This window comes from Leguminivora glycinivorella, chromosome Z (genome assembly GCF_023078275.1).
Source record: "Leguminivora glycinivorella isolate SPB_JAAS2020 chromosome Z, LegGlyc_1.1, whole genome shotgun sequence".
In the NCBI taxonomy this organism is placed as follows: Eukaryota; Metazoa; Arthropoda; class Insecta; order Lepidoptera; family Tortricidae; genus Leguminivora; species Leguminivora glycinivorella.
Window position 1 is genome coordinate 40,749,110 of NC_062998.1, and position 26,868 is coordinate 40,775,977.

Genomic DNA, 26,868 nt, shown 5'->3' on the forward strand with positions numbered 1-26,868 from the left:
CTTTCCACACTACAGGTGGACATCTTTAAGACATCAAAATACCCTTTTTCAATTTTTTTACTGCGAAAAACACGCGCTGCTTTCGGGTCTGTTACTTGGTCGCTACTGATCGGGCACGGCGAGCGCCCGCGCTTATATCAGTGGAAATACTAGGAAGGCTGGCGACCGCGAGTCGTCTTGTAATGGATGTCTATAGGGGTTGGTCTGTGGCTTAAGTTCTAAGATTTGATGCATATTGTATAATAAATGAAACTCTGTTTCCTGCTCTTGGGGCAGTTTTGGGTTTACTTACTGAGCCGCTCTAGAATTAAGCAACGACAATGATAAGGACAAAATAGTCAATCATATTAGTGCCTGGCACTCAACAATATTAAAATAAAATAAAAAGGTTTATCATCTTTATATTTCTTGAAATGCTAAAAATTATCACGTGGTAACTTCTCCATGTATAAATGTGCTTGCAGGAGGACTCACAATATTAGACACCTTTGAAGAAAATAATAATAATTGAAGATTAAAATCTCAAATTGCGCTAGGTCGCGTGAGTCTTTCTCGGCTGTGTTACTATTCGATCAGCAGGAGCTGATATAAACCGACATGGGTGTGCAATTGTGCATACACCGAATAATTTTCTCATCTTCTTCGTCCCCAAATAGTCGTATACAGATAGTCGGACCGACGTCACGCGGCCGATATGTCATAAGCGTCAAGACACGATATCACAGCCACAACGTAACCTACCTTGTCTGGAGGTAACGCTGTATTATGTACGTCTTATTTTCGTTACTATGTATACTTAAGGGAGTCTATTATCTTGATATCGCTCTCGAGCCTGGCCTGGACTTTCGTTTAGCGGACAGGGTACATTGTAACAAAAAAAAAAAGATACATTTTACGTCTATACTTTTCTTAAACTTCTACAAATTATTGAATTTAATGTAAAGTTGACAAACTGAATATCTCGAGTCAGTCATGTTCTATGCGTGTTCAACGAACAAAAGACATGAACAGGTATACGTATTATGTTTCGTTTTACTATCCTTATATGTTCAAAAAATAGAACCTAGTAATGGCTGTAGCCTTTATGACCCTATCTATGTACATAACTAAACTTTCCTTGCGCCTTTTAAGATTTTTTAATTACTCTGTTAGTATACTCGTTTACACGTGTTTACTACCTCTAATATTTTGTCCTGCACTAGGTGCAATTCTGCGTAGCTCGCAGGTGGATACAAAAGATATATAAGATAATGATAAAAACTTACATAGTAAGTTTGAGTTGCGTAAAAAATCAAGCGTTTCCTTGCAGCAGTAAATAAATCAAAAATATATTATCATAGTCTTTCGTATAATACCTAGGGTCATCAGATCATATTATATTTAATACTGGATTGGTTAAAATTAAATAATTGCAGCCAATTGAATTTAAATCATGTATATATTATAACCTGCAACACACAAATATTGTATATTTTAAAGAGTATTTAGAATATCTTCAGTAAATACCATACATTATAAACGTAAGAAATCCTATGCACTATGGGGGATGATCAATTTAGAATTTTAATTAATAGACATATACATATAGAACTTCAACAAAAGAATCCATACCAAGGATACTCTGTATGATTCAGCGGCCTAAGTATTCTGCAAAAGTTGCAGGCCTAATAAAAACGAATATGTCAGTTTAACAGTATGCTTAAATAATACTTGTCCTTTAAATTAAAATTATATTACGCACGAGTCCTATAGACTCGTAGTGTTAGTGTCTTGTTTTACTCCGGATTAAAATAAATAAGCATGTGTTTTGAGGGCTGCTCTCTATTGTTTTTTAACTTATAATATCTGGGCGACCGAGCTTCGCTCGGTTCTGTTTCGTATCCTTGACATGTGTCGCCATCTAGTTCAAAAATGAATAGTACCTACATCGAGCGAAAGAATTCTCAGCCTTAACAACACAACTACTCCACACGAGATGGCGCGCATTTCGCCACAAAAACTCAAATAGTGTATTTTTCTATTCGTTTCAGCCTTGACCTGTGTCGCCATCTAGTGTTTGCAATAAATAGTACTTACACCAACCGAAAGAATTCTGTCTTAACAGTACAACTACTGCACACGAGATGGCGCGCGAAGAAAAACGCATGAAAACTCGAAAATTCGCGTTTTCCGGGATTTAAGGATAAGTTAGACCGATTTTTCACCCCCAAAAACCCCCACATAACAAATTTCAGCGAAATCGTTAGAGCGGTTTGCGAGATCGTCAGTGTAAATAAATATATAAATAAATAAATAAATAAATATACAAGAATTGCTCGTTTAAAAGTATAAGATTATACTGTAGATCTAGTATCAGTACAATGTATAAGTAACATAAGTATTTAATACAGCGCCAGTTCTCAGAATTAAAAATAAATAAGTAACGTGACGCCCCAGGGTTCACGCATTAGTTAGAAGACTTAGAAGAAATCTTCTAAACTAGACCAGGTACACCGAAAAAGACAGCCCAAACTTTGTATTTTTGGATCCAAAACTTATATCTCTAAACATCTACATGGTTAATATAAATTTATATCTGAAAAATGAAATGACGAAATATAATTTATGATCAAACGAACTTCTTGAAGTGAAGTTCGATCGAAATTATATGAGTCACTTCATTTGAAGATATAAGATCCCTCCCACCCTTAAACCCAAGTATAAGTTTTGGTTTATATCTACTCTAAAATAATGAGCAATGGCTAGGGTTGTAAATAGAAAAAAACCAAATGTTTTTTTTCAGAATTATGAAAAAAACCGAGTACCTACCCTGGTTTTTTTTCTAAATATGGTTTTTTTTCAGATGAACAAATAATACGACAATAACGGTTTTTCGTGGGTTGTAACGTGTTTAAATAACAATAACGTACATTTTAATTCAATTAACATTCAGTATACAAACGTTTATTGGGGAATCCCCGATGCTGCGTGTAGCGTGGAGAGGCGGTGGTGTTGCCAACAGTAAATAGTGATAACTACCAACTACAGATTTCGTAAATGTTACTTTTATAAGACCAGAAATTAAAGTTATTTGATTAAATTCGTTTAATAGTTAACATTAAGTCTAAAAAACCGTATAAAAGTATTAACTACTTTGCAAATATTGAGATTTCGTACTTTAGAAAAAAAACATACTCCAGAAAAAAAACTGTTTTTTTTCACGTTTTTTTTTTCATGTTTTTTTTCAAGCCAGAAAAAAAACCGTTTTTTTGCAACCCTAGCAACGGCAACCGGAAATGACCGGAAGTTGGTTTGACAGTTTTAATCAAAACAGTTACTCTTAAAATATGTGCGATGCTACCAGTACAATAGGGAAACTACATGGTTAATATAAATTTATATTATTTATTTGGCCGAAAGGTGTGGTTTTTCGGCGGTTCCGGGGCAACCTGCCAAATCCCACACCGGGGCAAACGACGCAACGGAGCCACGCTGTGACGTCATCGCCCAAATCAATTGTTTAATTTTATTTTTAATTTTGTTTTCTTCATTTTCTGTGTTTTTTGTTATCTAAGTTTCGTGACGCATTGGTTTTACTGTAAGGTCATGTAAACGTGTTTTTACTAATAAATAAATAAATAAATAAATATCTTCAAATGAAGTGACTCATATAATTTCGATCGAACTTCACTACAAGAAGTTCGTTTGATCATAAACTACTGGTGCTCAAGTAACTTTTTTGATCCACAGCAGGCACACATTAACGTGGTTCAGTCTAACCGCCGCCAGCCGGGACAGAACGGCACCGTGCCGACGGCAGGCGCCACCGCCGCCGCCGGGCAGACGGCGCCCGCCACCACCGCCACCGCCACCAGCGCCACCGCCGCCGCCGCCGCCGCCGCCACCGTTACCAGCGCCGCCGCGTCCGCCGCCACCGCCACCAGCGCCAGCGCCGCACACCCCGCGCCCGCCGCCGGGCTCATCGGCAACGGCCAACCCTCCGCCGAGACCAACGCCGCCGGCAGGAACTCCACGCAGCCCACAGTCAACATAAACATACAGCCCGATCCCATCACGTACCAAGTGGAGATCGAAACCAGGGTTCCGATAGCGTTCGCCCTTGAGAATGGTCTGCTGAACGGGCTGACTGGCGCGCACGCCCAGGTGCCCGCCGCCGCCGCCGCCGCCGCCGCCGGCGTCCAGCCGGCGCAGCCCAACCCGCCGCCGCAGCCGCAGCAGCCGCAGGATGGCCAGCCCACCCAGCCCAGCCAGCCCAATCAGCAACAACAACCAAGGCGTCAAGTTCTCTTCGGTGAGTGCAAGCGTTGTCTAACACCTGTTGATCTACCTCCTTTCTCAACAAAATAAACTTTCTAACACATATTATGCTCATTACTGAGCTCCAGACAACTGAATTGTCAAAGATTGTATATCTAATGGAAAAATTTCAATATTCGTAAACATAATCTAATTTTTACGAGAAACAGGGGGGCACAGGTACATTAACATACGTTGTCTATTTGGGTGTAATAGTATTAATTTCTTTGTCGTAGATTTTGAGAATTTGTTCCGTGGCCTAGGCCAGAACGGCGGTCTGGGCGGCGTGGAGGTGGTAATGAGCATGGAGGAGATCCCCAACGGGCAGCTCCTGGGGGCAGCGGCCGCGGGGGGCGCCGCCGGTGCGGGGGGCGCGGGGGGCGCGCGCCCCGAACCCACACTGCACGGCATCGGCGTGCAGCAGGCCGACGGCGGAGGTAATACTCCCCACATCTTCGGAGCAGACAGTTAGTTGTTTATTTTTGTTATGTTGCATATAATGTCTATAACCAACATCCTGAATACCATCATCATGGGCCGACATCGCTAATTGACACGGTATGACAAGGATAATTGAGATAAACATTTCCTAATTCTAATTTCTCTAACTTCTCCTCTTGGCTCTTCCTCGACTCATGTTTTTAAGGTGGATTCATCTTCATATTGGTTCTTTTTTTATTGTGATAATGCAATTTTAAGTAATAAGTATTACTTTGCGGTAGTTTGTTTGTCAAACCTGCACATATTTCTAATGTGACCTTTAACAAAATAACACAAATCGGGTATTTAAAGTAATTTTCTAACTTGATATGTCTGTTTAAAATTACTTAATAAACTTATCTATGCCTGCTGTAACTAAATTATACTAACAGGAAAAATTACACTACTGGAGCTTAAAATATTACCTAATATTTACTTAGTTTACAAAAGAATATAATTAACAATAGCATTTAATAATTTAAAGACGCAATGCCTATTTTATTACTTAATATGTGATAATGATTTTTAACATTTACAATGTGTTCGGCTCTACTTCAAGCCTGATAGTCCTAAGCAATTAAGCACAATATAGCATGATATTAGACTGCGGTGTGAACCGCTATTGTTGAATTCTGAACGCTCGATATCGTTACTCGTTAATCTCGTTACACTGTGCAGTAATCGAAAATGTAAAAATTGTATTTTGTGAACAATTGGGAATCTCATGTTATTGGCCATTCGTTTACAACTAGGTATATTATTAGAAAGTGAATTTCTAATATTAGAGATATTCTTGAAAGAATTACACAAAATCGAGCGGAAGAAAACAATAGTGTTTGAAGACCTATATTAACAAATGTTGGAGAAAACAAAATGCGCTTTTTGAATTTAAATTAAGTTTTATTAACTTTTTAAACAGTTAAAGTTACATTAAGTGGTCGCGTACAATGTCGTCGGGTTGGATCGCGGGAGAAGAGAGAGAGTTGCCAGATGCAAACATAAGGCAACTACAAATTATGTTGCTACAACTAAAAATACTTAAGCTAAGCTTACACTGTATATGTTTTGTATTAAACAAATGTAGTAAAATAAATGAGTGTGAAGTTTAGATGGATGTTGTCTTGTCCAGTATACCTAGGCGGGATGCCTTGGGGCGGCGCCCCGAGCGCGGACCTGCTGCAGAACATCGTGTCGTCGGTGATCCGGCAGGGGCTGCTGCCGGGCGGCGAGGCCGTGGCGCTGCAGGTGGCGCACGCCGTGCCCGCCGCGCCCGCCGCGCCCGCCGCGCCGCCCGACCAGGCGCCGCCGCAGAACGGACACACGCCGGGCAGACACGGTAAATACCACCTTTCACATACCTCTTCACAAAAAAAAATGCGGCACGTTATAGTATTTTATGCAACTGGTGGTTAAAAGAGGTCGAAAAGGGCGAGTGGCGTGGGTAACAATTTGAGGCGGAGCCGAAAATTGTTAATAAAGACGCCACGAGCATTTTTTGACTCAGTTAAACACCGTTGCATACAATACTTTTTCTACGACCAAACACTTTGAAAGAAAATTATAAATTCAATAAATACCTACTTTCAGTCATCTTAGTTATCTAGTGGACGACCTACCATTTCGAATATGCAGTTTGAGTGCAAACATGAAAATAAAGCTGTCTATGGTACATGGTTCTTTGAAGCCTGGCCACTAAGACGAATCGAGTCGAGTTGAATCGAGTTCTCATACATTTGAATGCGATTCGACGCGTCGCCAATGATCGCAGCAGAAAACGAACGAGTCTCGACTCTGCGAATGCCAGGCTTTATCTGACATTCTAAGGTTGGCAACAATGTACCCATTTCATACAATATTTTAATTTTCTACGATGAAGTGATTGGTTTGTTAAGTTGGTAGCAATGTATTTACTGAACAGTAACAGCTATATCGTGCTACTGCTACTAAATGTTTTCAGGGTATAGACTAGATAGACTTGTCCTGACATCTTTTATGTAGGGTTTTAAAGTACTATGCACGACCTTGTAAGTCACGAATAACAGTACGGGAGTAGAAAAAGGTTTATAGGCTACTTGCATCCTAGTCAAAGCAGCTTCTTTTTAGGAACTGTCAAAACGAATAGGCTAGTTTCCTATACTTAAAATAAAATATTTTATGCCGTGCACGAAATAAAGCACCACATAATTAGAAGAAAAACATGGACAGTAGTTATGTTTAAACATAATTTCTATTTAATAAGTCAAAGAGAAAGATATAAAGTAGATGAATTGATCGTGACGTCACTCCTCAGTATTTCATAGTATTTCCATATTAGCAAATCGTTTTGACAGTTTTAAAAAGAAGCTGATTTGACTAGTAGGAAACTAGCCTATTTCAATGGCTTGCTATGGAAATATATGAAATCGAATTGAGTGACATAACGGTCAAAGCAGTTACTTTTATATTTTTACCTGACTTATTAAATAGACATTGAATCAAAAATAACTTCTATCCATGTGTTTCTTATATTTATCTGATGCTTTATTTCGTGCATGGTATAAAATATTTTATTTTAAGTACAGTCAAGTTCCCTATTGTTAAGGTTGATCGTTCCATAGAAGTTTGAATTTCGCGGCTTTTTGTTGTCAATATTTGCTTGCTTTATTAACCGGCTTAGCCGAAGTGACTATTGTTGGCGCTAGGTGGCGACCGATACGCAGTCTGGCTCTGTCCCGCCCCCGCCACTCCAGGCCCCGTAACCGAATGGCATTTTTGCGACGCGAAACGAAAACGAAATGCCGCGAAAGGTAGTCTGGTTCTGTCGCGTCAATACGCAAGAGCGATAGAAATAGATATCTACGAGCGTTTCGTTTCGTGAGCGTTTGTGCATTCGGCTACGCACGCAGAAGAGCGATAAGGAGACCTACGCTATACTACTACGATAACCCAGGGTTTCTTCAACTTTTGGAGTCATGGACCACGGAACTCTGATGAACATGCTTCGGAACTTGAACTATACCACGGTGATCTATATCATGGTATAATAAGGAGTACTATCGTACAGTATAGCCACTCCCGCTCCCCGCTGAAAGTGCCGCCCACCCCCTCTCGGTTACCTCACAGTTACCGCCTGTCAAAAACGCGAACAGTCTACCTGTCATATTTTAGATTGTGATACACGAGTTTAGATTGTGTGCTAGGAACGCGCCTCTTTCATATATTTGATCGCCAGTGTCCGAGGTGTGTCTATGTTGACGGTTTAGAATTTATTTGTTACTGAAATCTGCATTAATTCTTCATAAGTTTGCTAAATTCTTGTGCAAAGTTCAACAAGTACCTAGTTGTTGTTCCCAATAAATAATGAAGTAGGTATTTGATGTAAGCAGTAGCCTAACAGTTGAATGTTGCCGGCAGCCAACCTGCACCTGCGGCGCGCCACGACCACGACCCGCGCGCACGCCGTCACGCTCAACAACTTCATCTACGACCGCTTCCTGCTGTGCGTCAGCCCGCACGCCCGCCGCCGCCTGCTTCGACGCAGGTATAGCAGGGGGAAATTAGCTAAAATTACGGCATAATTAATGGAAGGTTTTTTTAAATTGAAATATGTACGTTATAGACCGAAGTTATTTTTCATCAACTCTCCCCACTCCTCCCTCCTCTGCGTCACCCCTCTACCCTCCCTTAAAGTGCCGAAAATGCGGTTTTTCTCGATTTCTGACAAAACTGTTGAAGATACAGAAAAAGCGCGTAGGAACGAAGTAATCCTTAATAAATTTACTACAAATCATTCATTAACACTTTGGTTCTAGCACTTATAGTTTACGCGTGATCCGTCACGAAAGTTGGTCCTTTGCTGCAATCTTCTTTAGTGAATGTTAAGTTTTCGCCCAAAATGCATACGAAATCGTCGAAATTTGTTTGATATAACTAAAATATTGTAACTCATGACTAAAATAAAATTAGGGGGAAAAATCACTACCATGGGTGGAATTTCCAATATGTCTTGGAATTCCAGTAACTATTTAAGACGTAATATTTTCACGGTAGTAGTCGCTAGGAGTACCATTGATCTATATAGTGTATCTATGACTGGGGATGAGCTTTTGGTAGCTGTTGGTAGAGCCCTGGAGTATCAATCCAGTGGCCGTGAGTTCAAGTCCCACCCATGGTAGCGATTTTTCCCCCTGAAATTCATTTTCAGTTTATAATATTTTAGTAATATCAAACAGATTTCGTAAGCAATTTGGGAGAAAACTTAACATTCACTAAAGAAAATTGCAGTAAAGGACCAACTTTCGTGATGGATCACGCGAAACCTATAAGTGCTAGAACCAAAGTGTCAATGAACGATTTGTAGTAAATTTATCAAGGATTACTTTTTTCCTACACGCTTTTTCTGTATCTACAACGGTTTTGTCAGAAATCGCGAAAAACCGCATTTTCGGCTATTTAAGGGGGGGAAGAGGGGTGACGCAGAGGGGGGAGGGATGGGGAGGGTTGATGAAAAATAACTTCGGCCTGTAATGTACATATCCCAATCAAAAAAAATCTTCCATTAATTATGCCAACATTTTCATACATAACTTTCCAGAAGCAACGGACTAGTATCCACATCTACATTTTTAATTAATTCATTTAAGGCAGAGTGATAATGTTCTTTCCACACCACCCATTCGGAAAGGGTACTTTGCTTCCCTGTTAGGAGGGAGCTAAGTACTTTTCGGTTCAAGGACTTTATGTAGCCAGTTTAAAACGAAACGAGTTTGCACAATATCATCTATAAAACAATTGGGTAGGTAAAGTTTTTTGAAGATAGGCAAATAATATATTTTCCTGATAGAATTGTAAGAAATTAGAAAATAAAACACCAATGACAGCTAAGTGACACTGATGTTGGAACTTACGTAAGGTTATAAGTTTATTAACTATGAAGTTCGTATGTGTACCACTATAAACTCTACTGGTTGAATAGAATCGTCTTCTAGACAATGTCACACAATGTAAACATGTCAGTTTGGTTCAGTTCGTTTGCCTGTGCGGTCGGCCGGCCGCACAAATATACATTGGAAAACTATCTAGTATTTTATTTACTGTGTCCACGGATATTTCCAACTTGGTAGCAGATCATGCAGTAAATTTTCTACGGTAGTTGACATCGCTTTTTTTTCTAATTTCCAAAATAATTTTCACCACGCGCAAAGGCATTGTTACCTCATCTGCTATTAAATTTCACAAACTTCATTTCGGTCACTTGCCTCATAAATATGAAATAAATGTCATATACAAAGTCAAATTGTGTGTTGTGAACTTGAGAACCACTAGCGAGTCCTCTTGCACGTGTCACAACGACAACGGACGGCGAACTGGCGGCGTTGTACGCTCATGCAACATAACAACTGCGACATGATCGCCGGCGGTTTGTCCGGTCTCTAGTATTATGTGCTCTGAGGTTGTGTTGTAGTGTTTGTCATTAAAGTTTGTGGTGTAAACCGTCTACGTTGTTGCGCAGGGAGCAGCAGCAGCACCAGGCGGCCGCGCACGCGCGCGCGCGCGCCGACCGCGCCGCCGCGCAGAACATCGAGGTGCTGCGCGAGCGGAACCCCAACTTCACACAGGTTACTCATCTCACACATTTCCTACTTTACAATATTACTAGGCCGTACTATATTATGAAGGCAGGATGCCCGTGAAACGAGGCGCGGCGAACGGTCCCACGAACGGCCACTGAGTTTGTCCAAAAGTCTATATTTCTATACAGTTTTTTCGTCTCGCGATTTACTCTTAACGTTCACATCTTATAAAATGTGCTAGAACGCAAAAGAAAAAGTTTTTATGTGTTATATTTCTAAAGGCATTATAACTAAGTAACATTTGAAACAGATATTTAAATAAAAAAAGCTAGTTATTTTACTTCCTAATAAGTACCTAATTTTTTTAATTCGCAGAATCACATTCAAACTATGATGGATTTGCTGAGCAGCGAGCCGGGGCGAGCTTCGTTCACAAACGCTTTCTTTGTGGCCGTTGTAAGTAAAAAAAAATACACTACCACATTACTTTAACACTTCTTCACATCCTTGAAAAATCAATATGACGCGCTTAAAAATCTTATTATTCATTAACAACAACCTATTCTGAAAAAAATTGTACATCCCTGTGATGTACACCTATAACTTACATGTTTGGTTTACCTGTTAGTGTAAGTTGTTTAATAAATAAATGAAAATAAAAATTTGTTAAATTCTGACGTTTATGTAAAAAAAATAATCATTAAAGCTTTGTATGTACTTAGGCCCGCCACCTGTTCCTGACGGAGCCGATGCAGATTGTGTCGGGCGAGTCGGCGCTGGTGCCCAACGAGTTCCAGGCGCTGCGGCAGATGCTGCGCGTGTACCTGCAGGAGCTGCTCGCGCGCTCGGGCGGCGCGCACAGCGAGCACACCTTCGAGACCGTGGCCGGCTTCCTGGTCGACGAGCAGCAGGACTTCCTGTCGCGCGTGGTCAGTACAGCCCCGCGTGTGTCCGCCCTCCACACTACTCCCACAGGCTGCGCGGGTTCTGCAGAAGCCCAGGAGACCATAACTACCTTCCTTCTTCCCTTATAACCACAGACCAACCCCTATAGACATCCATTACAAGACGACTCGCGGTCGCCAGCCTTCCTAGTATTTGCACTGATATAAGCGCGGGCGCTCGCCGTGCCCGATCAGTATCGACCAAGTAACAGACCCGAAAGCAGCGCGTGTTTTTCGCGCTAAAAAATTGGAAAAGGGTATTTTGATGCCTTAAAGATGTCCACCTGTAGTGTGAAATGGTGTGGAAAGGTAACAAGAAGCTCAAATTTAAAAACAGACGGCATTACATTCCACAAATAAGTCATATTTATAATTTATTCAGAGCCGGCATAGGTCAACTTACATTGGCCATTTACGCGTCAGTAGAGGGACAGTCATACTTCTGTCCCTTTTCATCTGGCGCGACTGCCCACCGTCCTTGAAACGGCCAATCACAGCGCGCTTAACACATTCCCCGCCCGCTCCTCGCACCCCAAACACTGGTGACTCATATCGCGAACAAAATATACAAGATTGCTACTCTATAGGAGGTTCTCTGTGCTTATAACATAAGGCTGGTCACGCTGACCATCGGCGCCTAGCAATGGACGTAGCTGATCAGGACGATCGTCCTGAAAGCTGAACAGCTCTCAGCGTTATTCCAAAACGCTCCCTCAACAGCATACAATACATATGTTATTAGCCATTTAGCGCCGATGATCAGCGTGTCACTGAAACTTACCTGACTACCTTGTCTAGTATGCTAAAACATTTATTTTATTGTATGTTTACAGTACACAATTAAATAATAGGCTACTTCCTTTTTATTCAAATCACCTTCTTTTAAAGAACTGTCAAAACTTTCTAATATGGAATTAACAAGAAATCGTATTGAGTGACGTCACGGTCAACTAATATACTTTATGTTTCTAACCGACTTATTAAATAAAAGTTGGGATTAAAATACGTCAATGTTTTTCTTGCGTGCTTCTTCTATTTCATGCGTGTTACAAAATATTTTAATTCAAGTATAGGCAAGTTCCATATACACGACTACAGATGTAGTGCGTATTTTTCCGGAAACGTTCGTATTTGTCATGCTAGAGCCAATGTCAGTACATCTTGTACTGAGACTGACTGAAATAGCATGACACGTTGGTACGTGTAACAATATGAAGGCAAATATTTTCGCACTAAATCTGTAACAACATGAAACGTTTCCTAGGACGATATAGTTCCGCTGCGGTCGGAGTTCAACCTGGGCGCGTCGATGCGCGCGCTGATCGCGTCGCGACTGCCCGCCATCGTGGCGTCGGTGATGTCCGACTCGGCCACGGAGGCGTTCGTGGCGCGCTTCTACGCCATGTTCTCGCACCTCTTCACCGACATGTGCACGCTCATGGCCTACTGCTGCCGCGACGGCGTCGACGGACTGCGCACGCTCTTTAGAGCTTTTTTGGTACCTACTTTTATTCTGTTATATATACATCCATAGTAAAGGCATTGAACCCGAAATTGTGTTTGCGCGCTTCTACGCCATGTTTCGAATGTCTTCACCGACATGTGCACACTCATGGCGTGCTTTTTTTGTCCTTGTGCTTAAAATACAACAATGGTACCTTTTGAGTACGGCACAATTGGTCGTGGCATAAGTACAGATCAATTCCCAAGAGCTGGGTCAAATAGAATAGATGATTTGATTAAAAACCTACTTGTGTATCACATTGACTAATAAAATTATAACTCAGGTGTCACACATTTGTCGTTCGTTCCATTCCTAGCTTTCGAGAATTTACCTCTATTTCACCTAAATATCGTGAATATGGTATGGTGATCAACTTACAGTTATCTACGTTTAGACAAGTAATTTAGACTTAACATCATTTCTGAGTACTTACTGACCTACATATGCGAGCAGGAACCAACCCTCATTATATCTTCATTGAAATATTTATAAGGTACAGCGGGGCAAATCTCGACTGGGGGACAAATGTAACTGGTCCATTTTTTTCCATGTTACAACGTTTGCATTATTAAATAGTGTCCACCGGTTATATATAGTAGGTGTGTTCAGTGGATACATGTAGAACTCAACATCATAGTGTAATAATGTTCAAACAATAAAGTTCGATTTTCAATTTTTTTATCGGAAGGTTGTTTCCCGTTTGCAGAACTATGTCTCTGTGTGTATATATTACTACTTAAGCATTATTTCTTTTATTACATAGGAAGAGAAAGTGCGTGAGTGGGGCAGCGAAGACGTCCAGCAAGTGCTGATCACACTGGGCATGGAGAACCTCGGCGTCGTGATCAACAGCCTGAACGCCATCACGCCCGTCGACCCCATACAGCAGTTCGTTATTCGACGTGCGCCCGCCGTGAGTACTTTCGACTATATCTACAACATTGACTATCAAAAAGTTCTCGTGGATTAACCCCTCAAACGCCTCATTCCAGATCGGTCACCGACAGTAACAACTTGAAGGAATTCAGTGACATATTTTTGACAACGGCATTCAGGGGTTTAAATATCGGCTGTCGCAGAGCCGCTTACAAACAATTCGATTTATTGGAATTTCCTACCAATGTTACAGCTGATTTCGATGTATACTACGGAGTTCTCCTGGTACTGGTTCTCTATAATAGTTATATTACTGGAACGGACCCGAGATTGTCGGTTCTCATCATGCGAAGTCAGTACTGGCAGCATGCTTTAATATAATATGGCCTCGAAATCCTAGAATAAACCCTTATTTTTAAGCATCGGAAGTAGCTAATTGCTGAGGATCCCTAACGAATCGGGGTTTCACGAGGTTGTCAGTATTACTTAACATTGTCGCTATTACACTATCATAGATCATAGAAATATGATCATAGACAACATGCCGTACTTTTTCTTCACGTTGGAAAATAAGATATATGATAGTGTACTAACCGCCTATGGAAATAGCGCCTTATTAATGACTGACTATAAGTACCCTTTTTGATTAAGAGAGGAACATTATAATGAGGTACATATTATTTTGGTAGGCGGCCGCGGCGGCTCCGCAAGAGCCGAGCCCGATGGACGTGTCCCCGCCGGGCGCAGGAGCGGGCGCGGGCGCGGGCGCGGGCGCGGCGCCGGCCTGCGCATCCGACACCAGCGTGTCGAGCACCACGGGCGAGGTGGGCCCACGCGCCGCGCGCGTCGCGCCCGGCAACGAGGCCGCGCCCGCCGCCGAGCCGCAGCCCTCGCGCTCTACCCCTAGCCAGAGTTCACGGTATTTATTACTTACTTACTTTTTATTCGTAATAATAGCGGAACCTCAAATTACCATTCATTACTGCATTTAACATTATAAAATACCCTCATTCAGTCGCGTCACCCGAGCAGTGTACAGAAAACACAAATCTGAAGGAGTCCTTGTGCCTCACGGATTAGTTAATAAATAAAATTAGATTTCGTGACGCGGTACGGTTTCATTTGTGTCTTTCGGAGTACCTAGCCGACATCACAATCACAAGTCACATCAAAACAATGCATTTTTACTTAATTTTTTTTTAAGATTTGTCGACAATGATGCTATTTTTTCACTTTTGGATGTATTCTGAGATTGATGCATACTTTTACTTGCGATGTATTCATACATACACGTTCAGGTAAAATCTTGGATGCTAAATTAGAGCCACTTACCATTATTTCCTTTAGTTCAAAAGTCACATACGTGTATCCATTTATAAGAGGATGAAATTCTATAATACCATCTATCACAAATAAAGTATCAAAATTAAAATTTATTTCTAACAACATGGTTGGCCAATTCTGATATATTCAGCCCTCATTTGAATTGAGTTTCTCACATCGTTACCAATATAAATACATATTAACCCTTCGTCTGTGTTTGATAAGGATCCTAACATAAGGCGTTGGACTTTAAAATAATATATCAAAGTTAATTGTTTTATGACAATTTTTTGACAGACACAGACGAAGGGTTAATGGAACTCATAAATATCATTATAAATAATAATAATTTTACTGAAACAGAGCGAGCCGACCAGAGCGCGAGTCTGCGGCTCAAAGGACGTCTCCCGACTCGCAGTCCAACAACCTGAACTTCGTAAGTTTCCTGTCTAAGGCCAGTCGCACATAGATCACGTTCCCGTACTTACTTCACTCACAAGAACCATTCGGCATTTATTCAAAAAAGTGCCGAAACGTAAACGTTTTCGGTTAGCATCACTTTGTATGGAACGCCAAGTGGGAACTTCTGGAAGCACATCATGGATTGTTAGTACGTGAGCGTGCTTACTGGATACGAATTGGTCGGTATCGTGGTTAGTTTGATAACAATAACTTTTTCATTTTGCGCAACACATTCGTAAAAGTCTTAAAGACCTGAATTCGTATCCGAAGTGCGGCCGGCCTAACTCAAATACCAGATTTTTACAGCCTTCGTATTAAAATGCAACGATTTGGCAACGGGAGGTATGTAAACATGTTATTCCAATTGATGTATTTTATTTATAATTATTTTTTACTATTGGAATGGCAATCAGAAATAATAATGATATTTCCCGGTTTCGTACCATTGCGACAACACTGTTAGCTGTACATTTGTAATCCTTATTACAAGCGCATCAAGTCTACCTATATGATTAGCTAAGAGTGTTGTTGTTAGTATCAACCTTTTAATTTTAAGAATACTTTACACGCAAATCACAATGTGTGGTTATAGTTTCTAGTGTACGTTGTAAAAAATACACACAATTTCAGAAAATTACACGTTGTAACCACTTCTCTGTTTTCATGACAACGAGAAATCTAGAATACAAATGTACAACATTCTTGACAAAAAATTAGTACAACACATGCAAGTTAACTAATCTTTTTAAAATTATATTGTATGCTGAAAGTATTCGTTTAAAGAATATTGGGAACTGTGTACAGCCTAATCTGAACTGCTTGCAAGAATTGCAACAGTTGCTGGATGACGTTCCAAGTACACTTTTCTCAGAAATCTCAGCAGGGTTAGCACATGATTGCCGCGAGATAGACTACCCGTCCTTATGTCATTAATACAGTTAGAAGAAGACGTGTCATTTATCTCGCGGCGACATACTCTCGCGGCAATCACGTGCTTTGCCTACAGGGCTACTATTAATTTAGTGAGCGCTTTAACTAATAGCATCACTTTGAAAGTTTTCCTTGCAATAGGCTACTAGACTCATGTCGAATTTGACACAATAAATGATTGTCTTCTGTAGTATTTGACAAAAAAAAAACAATATTTATAGATTTTGGGTATTAAAAGTGTATGATGTATACATATTACTGATAAAAAATGTGTGTAATTTTTTATTTATTTTGGCCACCGAAAACGCTGTCATACTTAAAAAGTCAGAAAATGTTGTTTTCGAGTTTCTACTCATCACGTCATTCTTGACCTCAGCACAGATTATCTATACATTAACATGGCTGTGTTGTTTACGCATGATTACGTAAATGTATACTTTAAAAATATTTTTTGCTGTTTTTAAGTCATAATAAAATTAGGTAATATTTTATTTCGGTTAATTGGACAATGCTTAATCATATAAAACAGACTTTAAAAAACCGGCCAAGAGCGTGTCGGGCCACGCTCAGTGTAGGGTTCCGTAGTTTTCCGTATTTTTCTCAAAAACTACTGAACCTATCAAGTTCAAAACAATTTTCCTAGAAAGTCTTTATAAAGTTCTACTTTTGTGATTTTTTTCATATTTTTTGAACATATGGTTCAAAAGTTAGAGGGGGGGGGACGCACTTTTTTTTCCTTTAGGAGCGATTATTTCCGAAAATATTAATATTATCAAAAAACGATCTTAGTAAACCCTTATTCATTTTTAAATACCTATCCAACAATATATCACACGTTGGGGTTCAAATGAAAAAAAAAATTAGCCTCCACTTTACATGTATGGGGGGTACCCTAATAAAACATTTTTTCCCATTTTTTATTTTTGCACTTTGTCGGCGTGATTGATATACATATTGGTACCAAATTTCAGCTTTCTAGTGCTAACGGTTACTGAGATTATCCGCGGACGGACGGACGGACGGACGGACGGACGGACGGACGGACGGACGGACGGACGGACGGACAGACAGACATGGCGAAACTATAAGGGTTCCTAGTTGACTACGGAACCCTAAAAAGGGTCAAGTAGCCTGTTACAATTTCTTTAGTGTGAGATTGCATAAACTATTTTGTACGTACAGGTGCCGCCAATGATGCTGCTACAGCACTGGGGCGAAGAGTGGGTGCCGGTGTTCACTCGCGACCAGCACAACATGAGTGCGACGCAGGAGCCGTACAGCGACGCCTACTTGTCGGGCATGCCGAGCCGCAAGCGGCGCTGCGTGCGCCAGTCGCGGCCACCGCACACGCTCGACTCCTTCATCAACGGTCAGTCAATATTGCTAATAAGTGTGGCCGCCCACAGCCAACTTTCTCGCGGCAACTATTTTGTCTCTCACATCAGACGATACGCTAATATGAAAGTGCGCCCACGTAGCGACGCGACTTTTCATAGAAACATATCCAAGAGAAAATAGTTGCGGAAACAAAGATGTCCGTGGGCGCATAGCCTAAAACCACATGTGCCCATATGTGACTTATATCCTAAGAAATATCACCATCGTACCAAAAATTTCATACACACCGTCAACCGCTTTAAAAAAAAGTAGGGTTACTTTGATGGTATTTGTTCGGCTTTAAAATTAACATTATTCATTATTTACGGAAACTGTTCATGTAACTAGTTAGATTAATAAATATTCTTGTAAATCTACCATAGAACATCGCGAATTTACTTACAGTATGACTTTAAAACTAAATTGTAGGAGGTAGGGCATAGCGAATGATATTCAGCTTTGTGTGGTAGGGCACAGCACAGCGGATATCGTCTCGCTTGAATCTAGAACAGAGCTTAACTGGGGAAGTACCTCCGCCTTACAGAAGACCGCAGCCAAATAGCACTAGAGCCGGTGAGTAAGGCTGCCAGAGCTCAACGAGGGTGCGGTGTGCTGACGACGGGAAGACTTACGGAACTAATTTGTTCCGTCTATTGTCCTTTGAGTCGTCGGCATCCCGAACCCTCCTTAGAACTTGTACAGTCAGCTTCAAAATTGTATGCAAGGGGGGTCTGCTTTTCTCTTTGTACTTATACTTAACACAGCAAAAGGGAGTGTACAAGTTTCTAATGGGGTGGCAACGCGCATGTGACACTCTTCGAGTTGCAGGCGCCCATAGGTTACGGTGACCGCTTTCCATCAGGCGGCCACCGACGTATTATAAAAAAAATCAAAACGTCCCTGCGTTTTAAATTGCCGGTTGATCGTTCCATAGATCAAGGAACAGCATCTACTTAGCGTGCCCGAACTTGGTCAAAATGTCTAGGTACCTAGTCTGTCGCTACTCAAGATCGACTTTCGTTCGTCATGTTTTGGAGGTGGTCAACGCACCATGAAAAAAAAACCTCGTTACGTGATATTTCATTGCAACAACCACATCACAGGTAAATAATAGTAATGATCCTTCTGAATATAGTTCCTTGCACTATACAATTACTTGGGCGCCAGTATACAGATACCTACAGTCATGTGTGAATGCATATTATTATACATCCCGTAATGAAACTAAAATCGCTTGCGAGTTCGCACGCTGTCTAAATCAGGCCTTATGCACCCATATTTTACACTGTACTGTACCTACACAGATTATAGTATAATATCAACAACTTCTTTCACAAAAGTCCCGACTTTTATGCTGATTTTCTTTGCCAAGTGCTGGGATCATTTTCAGAAGTCACTGTGCATACAAGTCATATTTTAATATCCGTACAAATTTACTCCTATCCGTTTGTTAGTAATTTATAACCTCTTCCATGAACTGATACACCTTTAAGAGTGAAATCAATACATTTGTTATGTTTTCTTACGATTCTGTGAATGTACGCTCAAGGGCTCTTTCTTAGTTGAATAATTTATCATAAATCATAATAGTTATTTACGATAAAAGTGTAGAAAGAAAGTAAAGAAACCTACATTTCAAGAGGTATGTTTGTACATAATAATATCATACAACATGTTACAACGCAGTATGTGAGGAAATAAATAATAATGATTACTTGATTAGTAGTAGCGCTTACTGTGCAGAAATGGATTATTCAATAGAATCGCTTACTACGAATAACAAACATTACCTTACAATAAACACTTTCTGAGTGTAGTTATGCATTTGAAATTCTTGATTTACAAATTTTAGATCAATTGTTTTTCTTACCTGCAACGAAATGAAAAGAACATTGTTTGGGGACGATTTTTAACCCCCCACGCAAAACGACAGGGTGTTATAAGTACGTAAGTACAGACAGACAGACAGACACGTCAAGTCTGTGGTATCCGAATGGATGGACCGATTTAAATTTAGTTTTTTTTTGTTTAAAAGCTGAATTAGTCGGGAGTGTTCTTAGCCATGTTTCATGAAAATCGGTTCACTATGTAGCGGTGGAGGATTTTTAAACAATTTAATTTTGTTGGTCAGGTTATGTTTAAGGATATGGATCTCTATACTAATACTCTTACTAGCGAATAGCCTTAGCGTTAGCGATCTCTAAATGAGGCAAGCTAAGGTGGTCGTCCGTTATGGGGCCACTTGATACTATTGCGACTGAAATTCATACTCAATGAATTAATAAATACGGATGTCAATACGCTTAAATGAACTTGATATTAGGACTAACTGATACGGGGATTAGAAAGACATAATAAATAGAACATTAAATCATTTTAGGATCGGAAAATATACAAACTGAAAACAATAGAAATAGTATCAATAGTATGCCGCATATGTTTTGAAATTATTTTCTTGTTTTCATTCCTGGATTTCTGGAAATTTCCATTTTATTCGGGCTTTGGTTTTCACTGTCCTAGTGTTGTAGAGTTTATGAGGAATTTATGTGTCCCTTTCGTAGGTAGTATACGTATAAGTTCTAAAATAATTAAATGGACGGTCTCCTTTATTTTATATATATATATATATATATTATATATATATATATATATATATATATATATATATATATATATATATATATATATATATATATATATATATATATATATATATAGTGTATATGTAAATAATGTAACAATAAAAATATTAAAGATTGGATAGTTTCTTATTTATAATATCAACCGGTAGAAGTACTTATCAATATAATTTATCAAATCAAAGAGGGTCGAGTATTATAGAGAGTTACTGTCAAAGTAAAATGTGTAATCACAGTGCATAGACTGCCATCTCTCGACGCAAGCTTAAAACTTTTGAACCTCAGTTTTGACAATTTGGCCCATATTGTTAGCTTGATATGTGTTACAATGTCAAATATTAATATTAGCGCCATCTATCCGAGCGTTCCCCAAAGGTGTAACGCCATCTAGGCCACCGTACCTTTTTCTCTAGGGCTTTGAAATGAAATGAAATGAAATGAAAATTATTTATTACCGGAAATACATTCCATAGATTATTACTAATATTAACATAATAAATTAACTAAATTAAATTAAAATTAATAAAACTAAAACTAAAATAAATTAGACTTTATCCGTCTATACGGAGTTACATATATATGTCTTTGATCAAATGCACCAACTCCAAAAACTGCCATTTTTTTAACCTTTAATAAACATAAAAGGTTATTAACCGGCGTGTTAAAAACATCGCTCAGTCTGCAAATACGCGTAGTTTGCCGCTCGGTAATGAGATCTCGATAGAAAATTCAATTATACAGCTTCATCTAGCTCCATAATTGTATTCTCCATCAAGGTCTCATGAGGCGTCACAATTTCAGAAATTATCGTCACACTGTCGTGCGCTAAACATGTTGCATACTCCACAAAAACCGGCACCACGCGACAAGAAGGAATTGCTTTGTTAATTTCAAATTATTAGGGCATTGTCAAAGGTCCTCAGGCTGTCAGTTCGCCGGACATGCCAGTCAGTCATTCGGCGCTGTCACTGCTTACCTCAAAAAACAAAATTTAATAGCTCAATAAATGTAGTACGGCCTTTATAACTTACTATGACTATTTCATGTGACGGCCGATACTAGACACTAACTTTAATGTTATTCTTAAGGGTCTCTTACACTTATTAATTGTCTATTATGTATGAAAACAATGAAACATTTCTTTTTTATTTAATAAGTTATCAGTTAAGTTACCAGGTGGTTTCTATTAGTGAAACTAACGTGTCGAATTTAACGGAATACAAGAAAACACGGTGTATATACATAGGTTTGGCAAATCTCACCTTGAACAAAGAAATACAAAATGATAAGTATTTATTCACTATAAATTAAACCAAATTTAACTATTCAGTAATAAATAATTTGGTATATTGAGTATTTTTATAGTTGCAACAACTGTAGATGAAGTAAACTTTTGTAGAGGGCACGAGAAAAACTGCAAAAATACCGCAAATACTGCTAAAATTATTTTCAATAAAAACTGCGGCAGTCCGACGTATAGAATACGTTTATTTTTTATTTGAGTTGGATGTTAAGCCCTCGCGATCCTGTATTTATATTTTTAGGGTCCCTTGATGGATATTTTAGTAACTGAACTGTCTTCATCTCGTAACTCTACCAGTTACTCATAAAGTAACATTAAGCCCCCACCGCTCGAGCCCGAGCTGCTCTTAACAGCTGTTGGAGACAGACGATATTGACATATTTGCTGATAGTGTTGGTGTGTTTTACAGAAAACTCTTAAGGTACATAGACTCTACCACACCGCGGACATTCGCGATCAAATATATAAAAGAGGCGCGTTCCTAGCACACAGTCTAAGCTCGTGTAGGTGAACGCGTACTATGCTTGTATGAGTGAAATATGACAGGTCGACTGTTCAAGTTTTTGACAGGCGGTAACTGTGAGGTAACCGGGAGGGGGTGGGCGGCACTTTCAGCGGGGAGCGGGAGTGGCCATACTGTACGATAGTACTCTTTATTATACTGTGACTCTACACACCTAAGGTGATTAATGTAATAAACATAGTTTAACTTTTAAGTGTGTTTGCTTTTATTTATGTCAGTTTAACATTTACATAATTATATTACCACATAAGTGCTTTGGTGAAATACTGTTAACTTTTGTGTGTATTCTTAATAAATAAATAAAATAAAAAAACCGGTCAAGTGCGAGTCGGACTCGCCCACCGAGGGTTCCGTACAAACTTTCAAACTCCCCAGTTAAAATAATCTCATGTTTTCACATAACTCTAACGACTTGACTAGAAGACAAAAGTATATGTACTAATGAGCATTATTGTGTATAGCGCCATCTCTCGGTGAATTCGCTAACTAATTTCCGCGACCATAGTATGTTGGTTTTTCAGGGATTATTCTTTATAATGTTAACCGATTTAAACAATTTTTACTTTATTGGAAAGAAGATGATTTAAGTAACATCTCGTATTAATTTGAAGTACTATATACATCCGCAAAGGTAAAATTAAAAGGTAAAAATTAAAAGTAAAAATCTGAAAAGTTTTTTGTGAATTAAAAAAAAAGTTTTCAAGATACAAACACGATTATATTTTTCCTGTAATATTTAGCATAAAACCAATGTTTCCTAAAATTTTCATAATTTTTCGTTGGTAAACTTCGGAGATAAGGGGCGGGGGGGGGGGACGGTATTTTTTTTTACATTTTCCTTCAAAATTCTTTTTTTTCCACAACAAAAAAATTATAAAAAATAGTTTATTTACATTCAATTTGAGCTCTTTCTAACGATACCCCACTTGACCTAGTAACTTGAAATTTACAGTTTGCCCCCCTTTCATTTTGGCCATTTTCTACAATTAAAATTAATAAATTTAAAAAAATTATACCTTCTATTTGTTGAGGTTCACAATGTTCACAACTATTCCAAATTTCAAGTTGATAGCATTAGTAGTTCTCGAGATATTTAGGAATGTGACAGACGGACAGACAGACGGACAGAGTCGCACCATAAGGGTTCCTGTTGTACCTTTTTGGTACGGAACCCTAAAAATTAAGTATATTCATAAAATTACGTAGTTTAGAATTTTATATAAGCTGCTATAAAGAGAAATCTACGGAACTGAGTAGTTTTTTTAATGTTTGCAAATTTCCGTAATGCGTGGTCATACCAGCAAAAGTCTTTTCATGTTTTAACCATCCCTCTGCAAATGATAGCAAATCCGACTGCATTATCAATGTAAAAATAATAGAAAACTCGGGCATTTTCCGAACAACTTATTCGTTAGGTGCAAGACTGGTTTAGTCCTTATTTTGTAGGCTTATCTATGTTAAATCTGATTTCCAACTGCCGTCGCTAGCTTTAATATTTGACATGCCCATAAGATTACGTTTACTGGGACCCTTCTTCGCACGTTGTTATAATGATTCTTGTTATTAAGAATAAATCCTAAAAGTGGTTATAGTAATATTTCCTTAAAAGATTGGTATATGCCACCCGGATCTTTTTTATAGATAGGTACATATATGAAAGAGCGTCATTTTCACTGAAATTCATCGCGAAATAGGGCATGCTCTCGGTATTTCCCGGTTCTCGATTTCCCGGGAAATCCCGGTAATTTTATGGTGGCGAAAGAACCGGGACTAAAAATTAAGAACCGGTACTCCCGGTTCTTTTCAAAATGTCAGATTTATTTATCTTTTTTTGTATCTGCTTTTGTATTTGTGCGTTGGCATTTTTAGTATTTGTAAAATAATTAGTAAAGTTGAATCTGACTAGATAAGATAAACATGATATTTATTGTAAGTAGTGCAATTTGCAACATTGTTTGCAAGCCAAGGTACTATAGTTCTTCCTTATATAACGTAAATAAACCACAGGAAAGTATTGTATAGGGCAAGAATTTGTTAATTATTTCAATCCAATGTGCAGATTCTCTTAAAAACACAGACAGACGGACAGAGTCGCGCCATAAGGGTTCCTTTTTTCACTTTTTGGTATGGACCTTTAAAAAACTAAGAACCGGGACAGAACCGGGAGTTCTGGTTCCAGCCCCACTCAGAACCGGGAAATGAAAGTTTTGGAACCGCCTCCAAACAAACACACAAAAGCGACTTTGTTTTGTAACTTTTATTTTAAGGTGTTATTATACGATAACAACCCGTCTCATAAATTCTCAATTTAATAAAATGTTTCCGTTCCCTTTAAAATTGATTTATTCCATTCGGAGAACTAACTAATTACGCAGTACAAATAGTACCAGTATTTGCCATAGTATAATTAAAACGATTCCGGAGTCATTAGGCATTGAATTCACTCAACCGTTCATCAAACGGTCCTCTCGAACTCGAGTATTTGTTGAAGCAAACTACTTCCTTTAGTTGGGTATAAGTTAATTCCTCTTAAGAACTTAGTTCGAGTGCTTTGAGTCGTTATGATTAACTAGACGGTACCGCGTTCACAATTGTTGTAAACTTATTTGCTTTGTGGACTATTAATGGGAAACAAAATTATAATATACAAGAGTAGATGTATTTTATATTTAGGTTATTAATACTTTTCCGTTAATACACCCGTGAATAATATAGTAGGGGGAAATTAGCGCATAATTAATGGAAGGTTTTTTTTAATTGAAATATGTACGTTATAGACCGAAGTTATTTTTCATCAACCCTCCCCACTCCTCCCTCCTCTGCGTCACCCCTCTACCCTCCCTTAAAGTGCCGAAAATGCGGTTTTTCTCGATTTCTGACAAAACTGTTGAAGATACAGAAAAAACGCGTAGGAACGAAGTAATCCTTAATAAATTTACTACAAATCATTCATCTGATTCTAGCACTTATAGTTTACGCGTGATCCGTGACGAAAGTTGGTCCTTTGCTGCAATTTTCTTAAGTGAATGTTAAGTTTTCGCCCAAAATGCATACGAAATCGTCGAAATTTGTTTGATATAACTAAAATATTGTAACTCATGACTAAAATAAAATTAAGGGGGGAAAATCACTACCATGGGTGGAATTTCCAATATGTCTTGGAATTCCAGTAACTATTTAAGACGTAATATTTTCACGGTAGTAGTCGCTAGGAGTACCATTGATCTTTATAGTATATCTATGACTGGGGATGAGCTTTTGGTAGCTGTTGGTAGAGCCCTGGAGTATCAATCCAGTAGCCGTGAGTTCAAGTCCCACCCATGGTAGTGATTTTTCCCCCTGAAATTCATTTTCAGTTTATAATATTTTAGTAATATCAAACAGATTTCGTAAGCAATTTGGGAGAAAACTTAACATTAACTAAAGAAAATTGCAGTAAAGGACCAACTTTCGTGATGGATCACGCGAAACCTATAAGTGCTAAAACCAAAGTGTCAATGAACGATTTGTAGTAAATTTATCAAGGATTACTTTTTTCCTACACGCTTTTTCTGTATCTACAACGGTTTTGTCAGAAATCGCGAAAAACCGCATTTTCGGCTATTTAAGGGGGGGGGGAGAGGGGTGACGCAGAGGGGGGAGGGATGGGGAGGGTTGATGGAAAAATAACTTCGGCCTGTAATGTACATATCCCAATCAAAAAAAATCTTCCATTAATTATGCCAACATTTTCATACATAACTTTCCAGAAACAACGGACTAATAGGCTAGTTTCCATACTTAAAATAAAATATGCAGTGCACGAAATAAAGCACCACATAATTAGAAGAAAAATATGGACAGTAGTTTAACTTTAAACATAATTTCTATTTAATAAGTCAGAGAGAAACTCCTCCTCCTCAGTATTTCATAGTAATTCCATATTCAGATTCAGATATACTTTTGAACCTCAGTTTTGACAATTTGGCCCATGTCACATCTCGGTCACTGGCGGTCAAATATATGAAAGAAGCGCGTTCCTAGCACACATTCTAAGCTCGTGTAGGTGAACGCGTACCATGCTTGTGTGAGTGAGATATGACAGGTTGACTGTTCGCGTTTTTGACATGCGGTAACTGTGAGGTAACCGAGAGGGGGTGGGCGGCACTTTCAGCGGGGAGGGGTGGTGGCCATACTGTACGATAGTACTCTTTATTATACTGTGCCCATATTCTAAGCTTGATATGTGTTAAAATGTCCAATATTAATATTAGCGCCATCTAGCCCAGCGTTCCCCAAATATGTATCGCCATCTAGGTCACCGTACCTTTTTCAGTATGGTTTTGAGGTACGTTTTTTTCTTAGACTTTGTCTGTCTATACGCAGTTACATATGTCTTTGATATTAGCAAATCGTTTTGACAGTTCTTAAAAAGAAGCTGATCTGACTAGTAGGAAACTAGCCTATTAAGCGTGAGTTACAAAAACGAATATAGTAGTTATTTATTCATAATCTTTGGTATATGTAATAAGATAAGCCCTTTATTTAGCAGCAAATGTGATGAAAAATATTAAGGTGGGCAGAGAAATAGAATCTTGTATTCCGTTTGCGTAACAATGAGTTCGGTGGCTTCTCCAGCTATTTTTTATTTATTTATTTATTTAAACTTTATTGCACAAA

General features: G+C 39.0%; 1 protein-coding gene across 2 annotated transcripts in view; it reads left to right on the forward strand.

Moving 5' to 3' along the window:
* LOC125240761 (large proline-rich protein bag6-A) overlaps positions 1–26,868 on the forward strand; it is a 51,132-nt gene that overhangs the window by 15,282 nt on the left and 8,982 nt on the right. The window contains exons 10-21 of one of the 2 annotated variants that reach the window (XM_048148823.1): positions 3,730–4,291; positions 4,533–4,763; positions 5,906–6,112; positions 8,170–8,296; positions 10,268–10,373; positions 10,704–10,784; positions 11,051–11,257; positions 12,537–12,770; positions 13,540–13,689; positions 14,342–14,571; positions 15,339–15,411; positions 17,550–17,736. In XM_048148823.1, coding sequence (XP_048004780.1) covers positions 3,730–4,291; positions 4,533–4,763; positions 5,906–6,112; positions 8,170–8,296; positions 10,268–10,373; positions 10,704–10,784; positions 11,051–11,257; positions 12,537–12,770; positions 13,540–13,689; positions 14,342–14,571; positions 15,339–15,411; positions 17,550–17,736 — 2,395 coding nt within the window. The remainder of the gene's footprint in view (positions 1–3,729; positions 4,292–4,532; positions 4,764–5,905; positions 6,113–8,169; positions 8,297–10,267; positions 10,374–10,703; positions 10,785–11,050; positions 11,258–12,536; positions 12,771–13,539; positions 13,690–14,341; positions 14,572–15,338; positions 15,412–17,549; positions 17,737–26,868) is intronic. The other variant, XM_048148824.1, reaches the window with a different exon arrangement.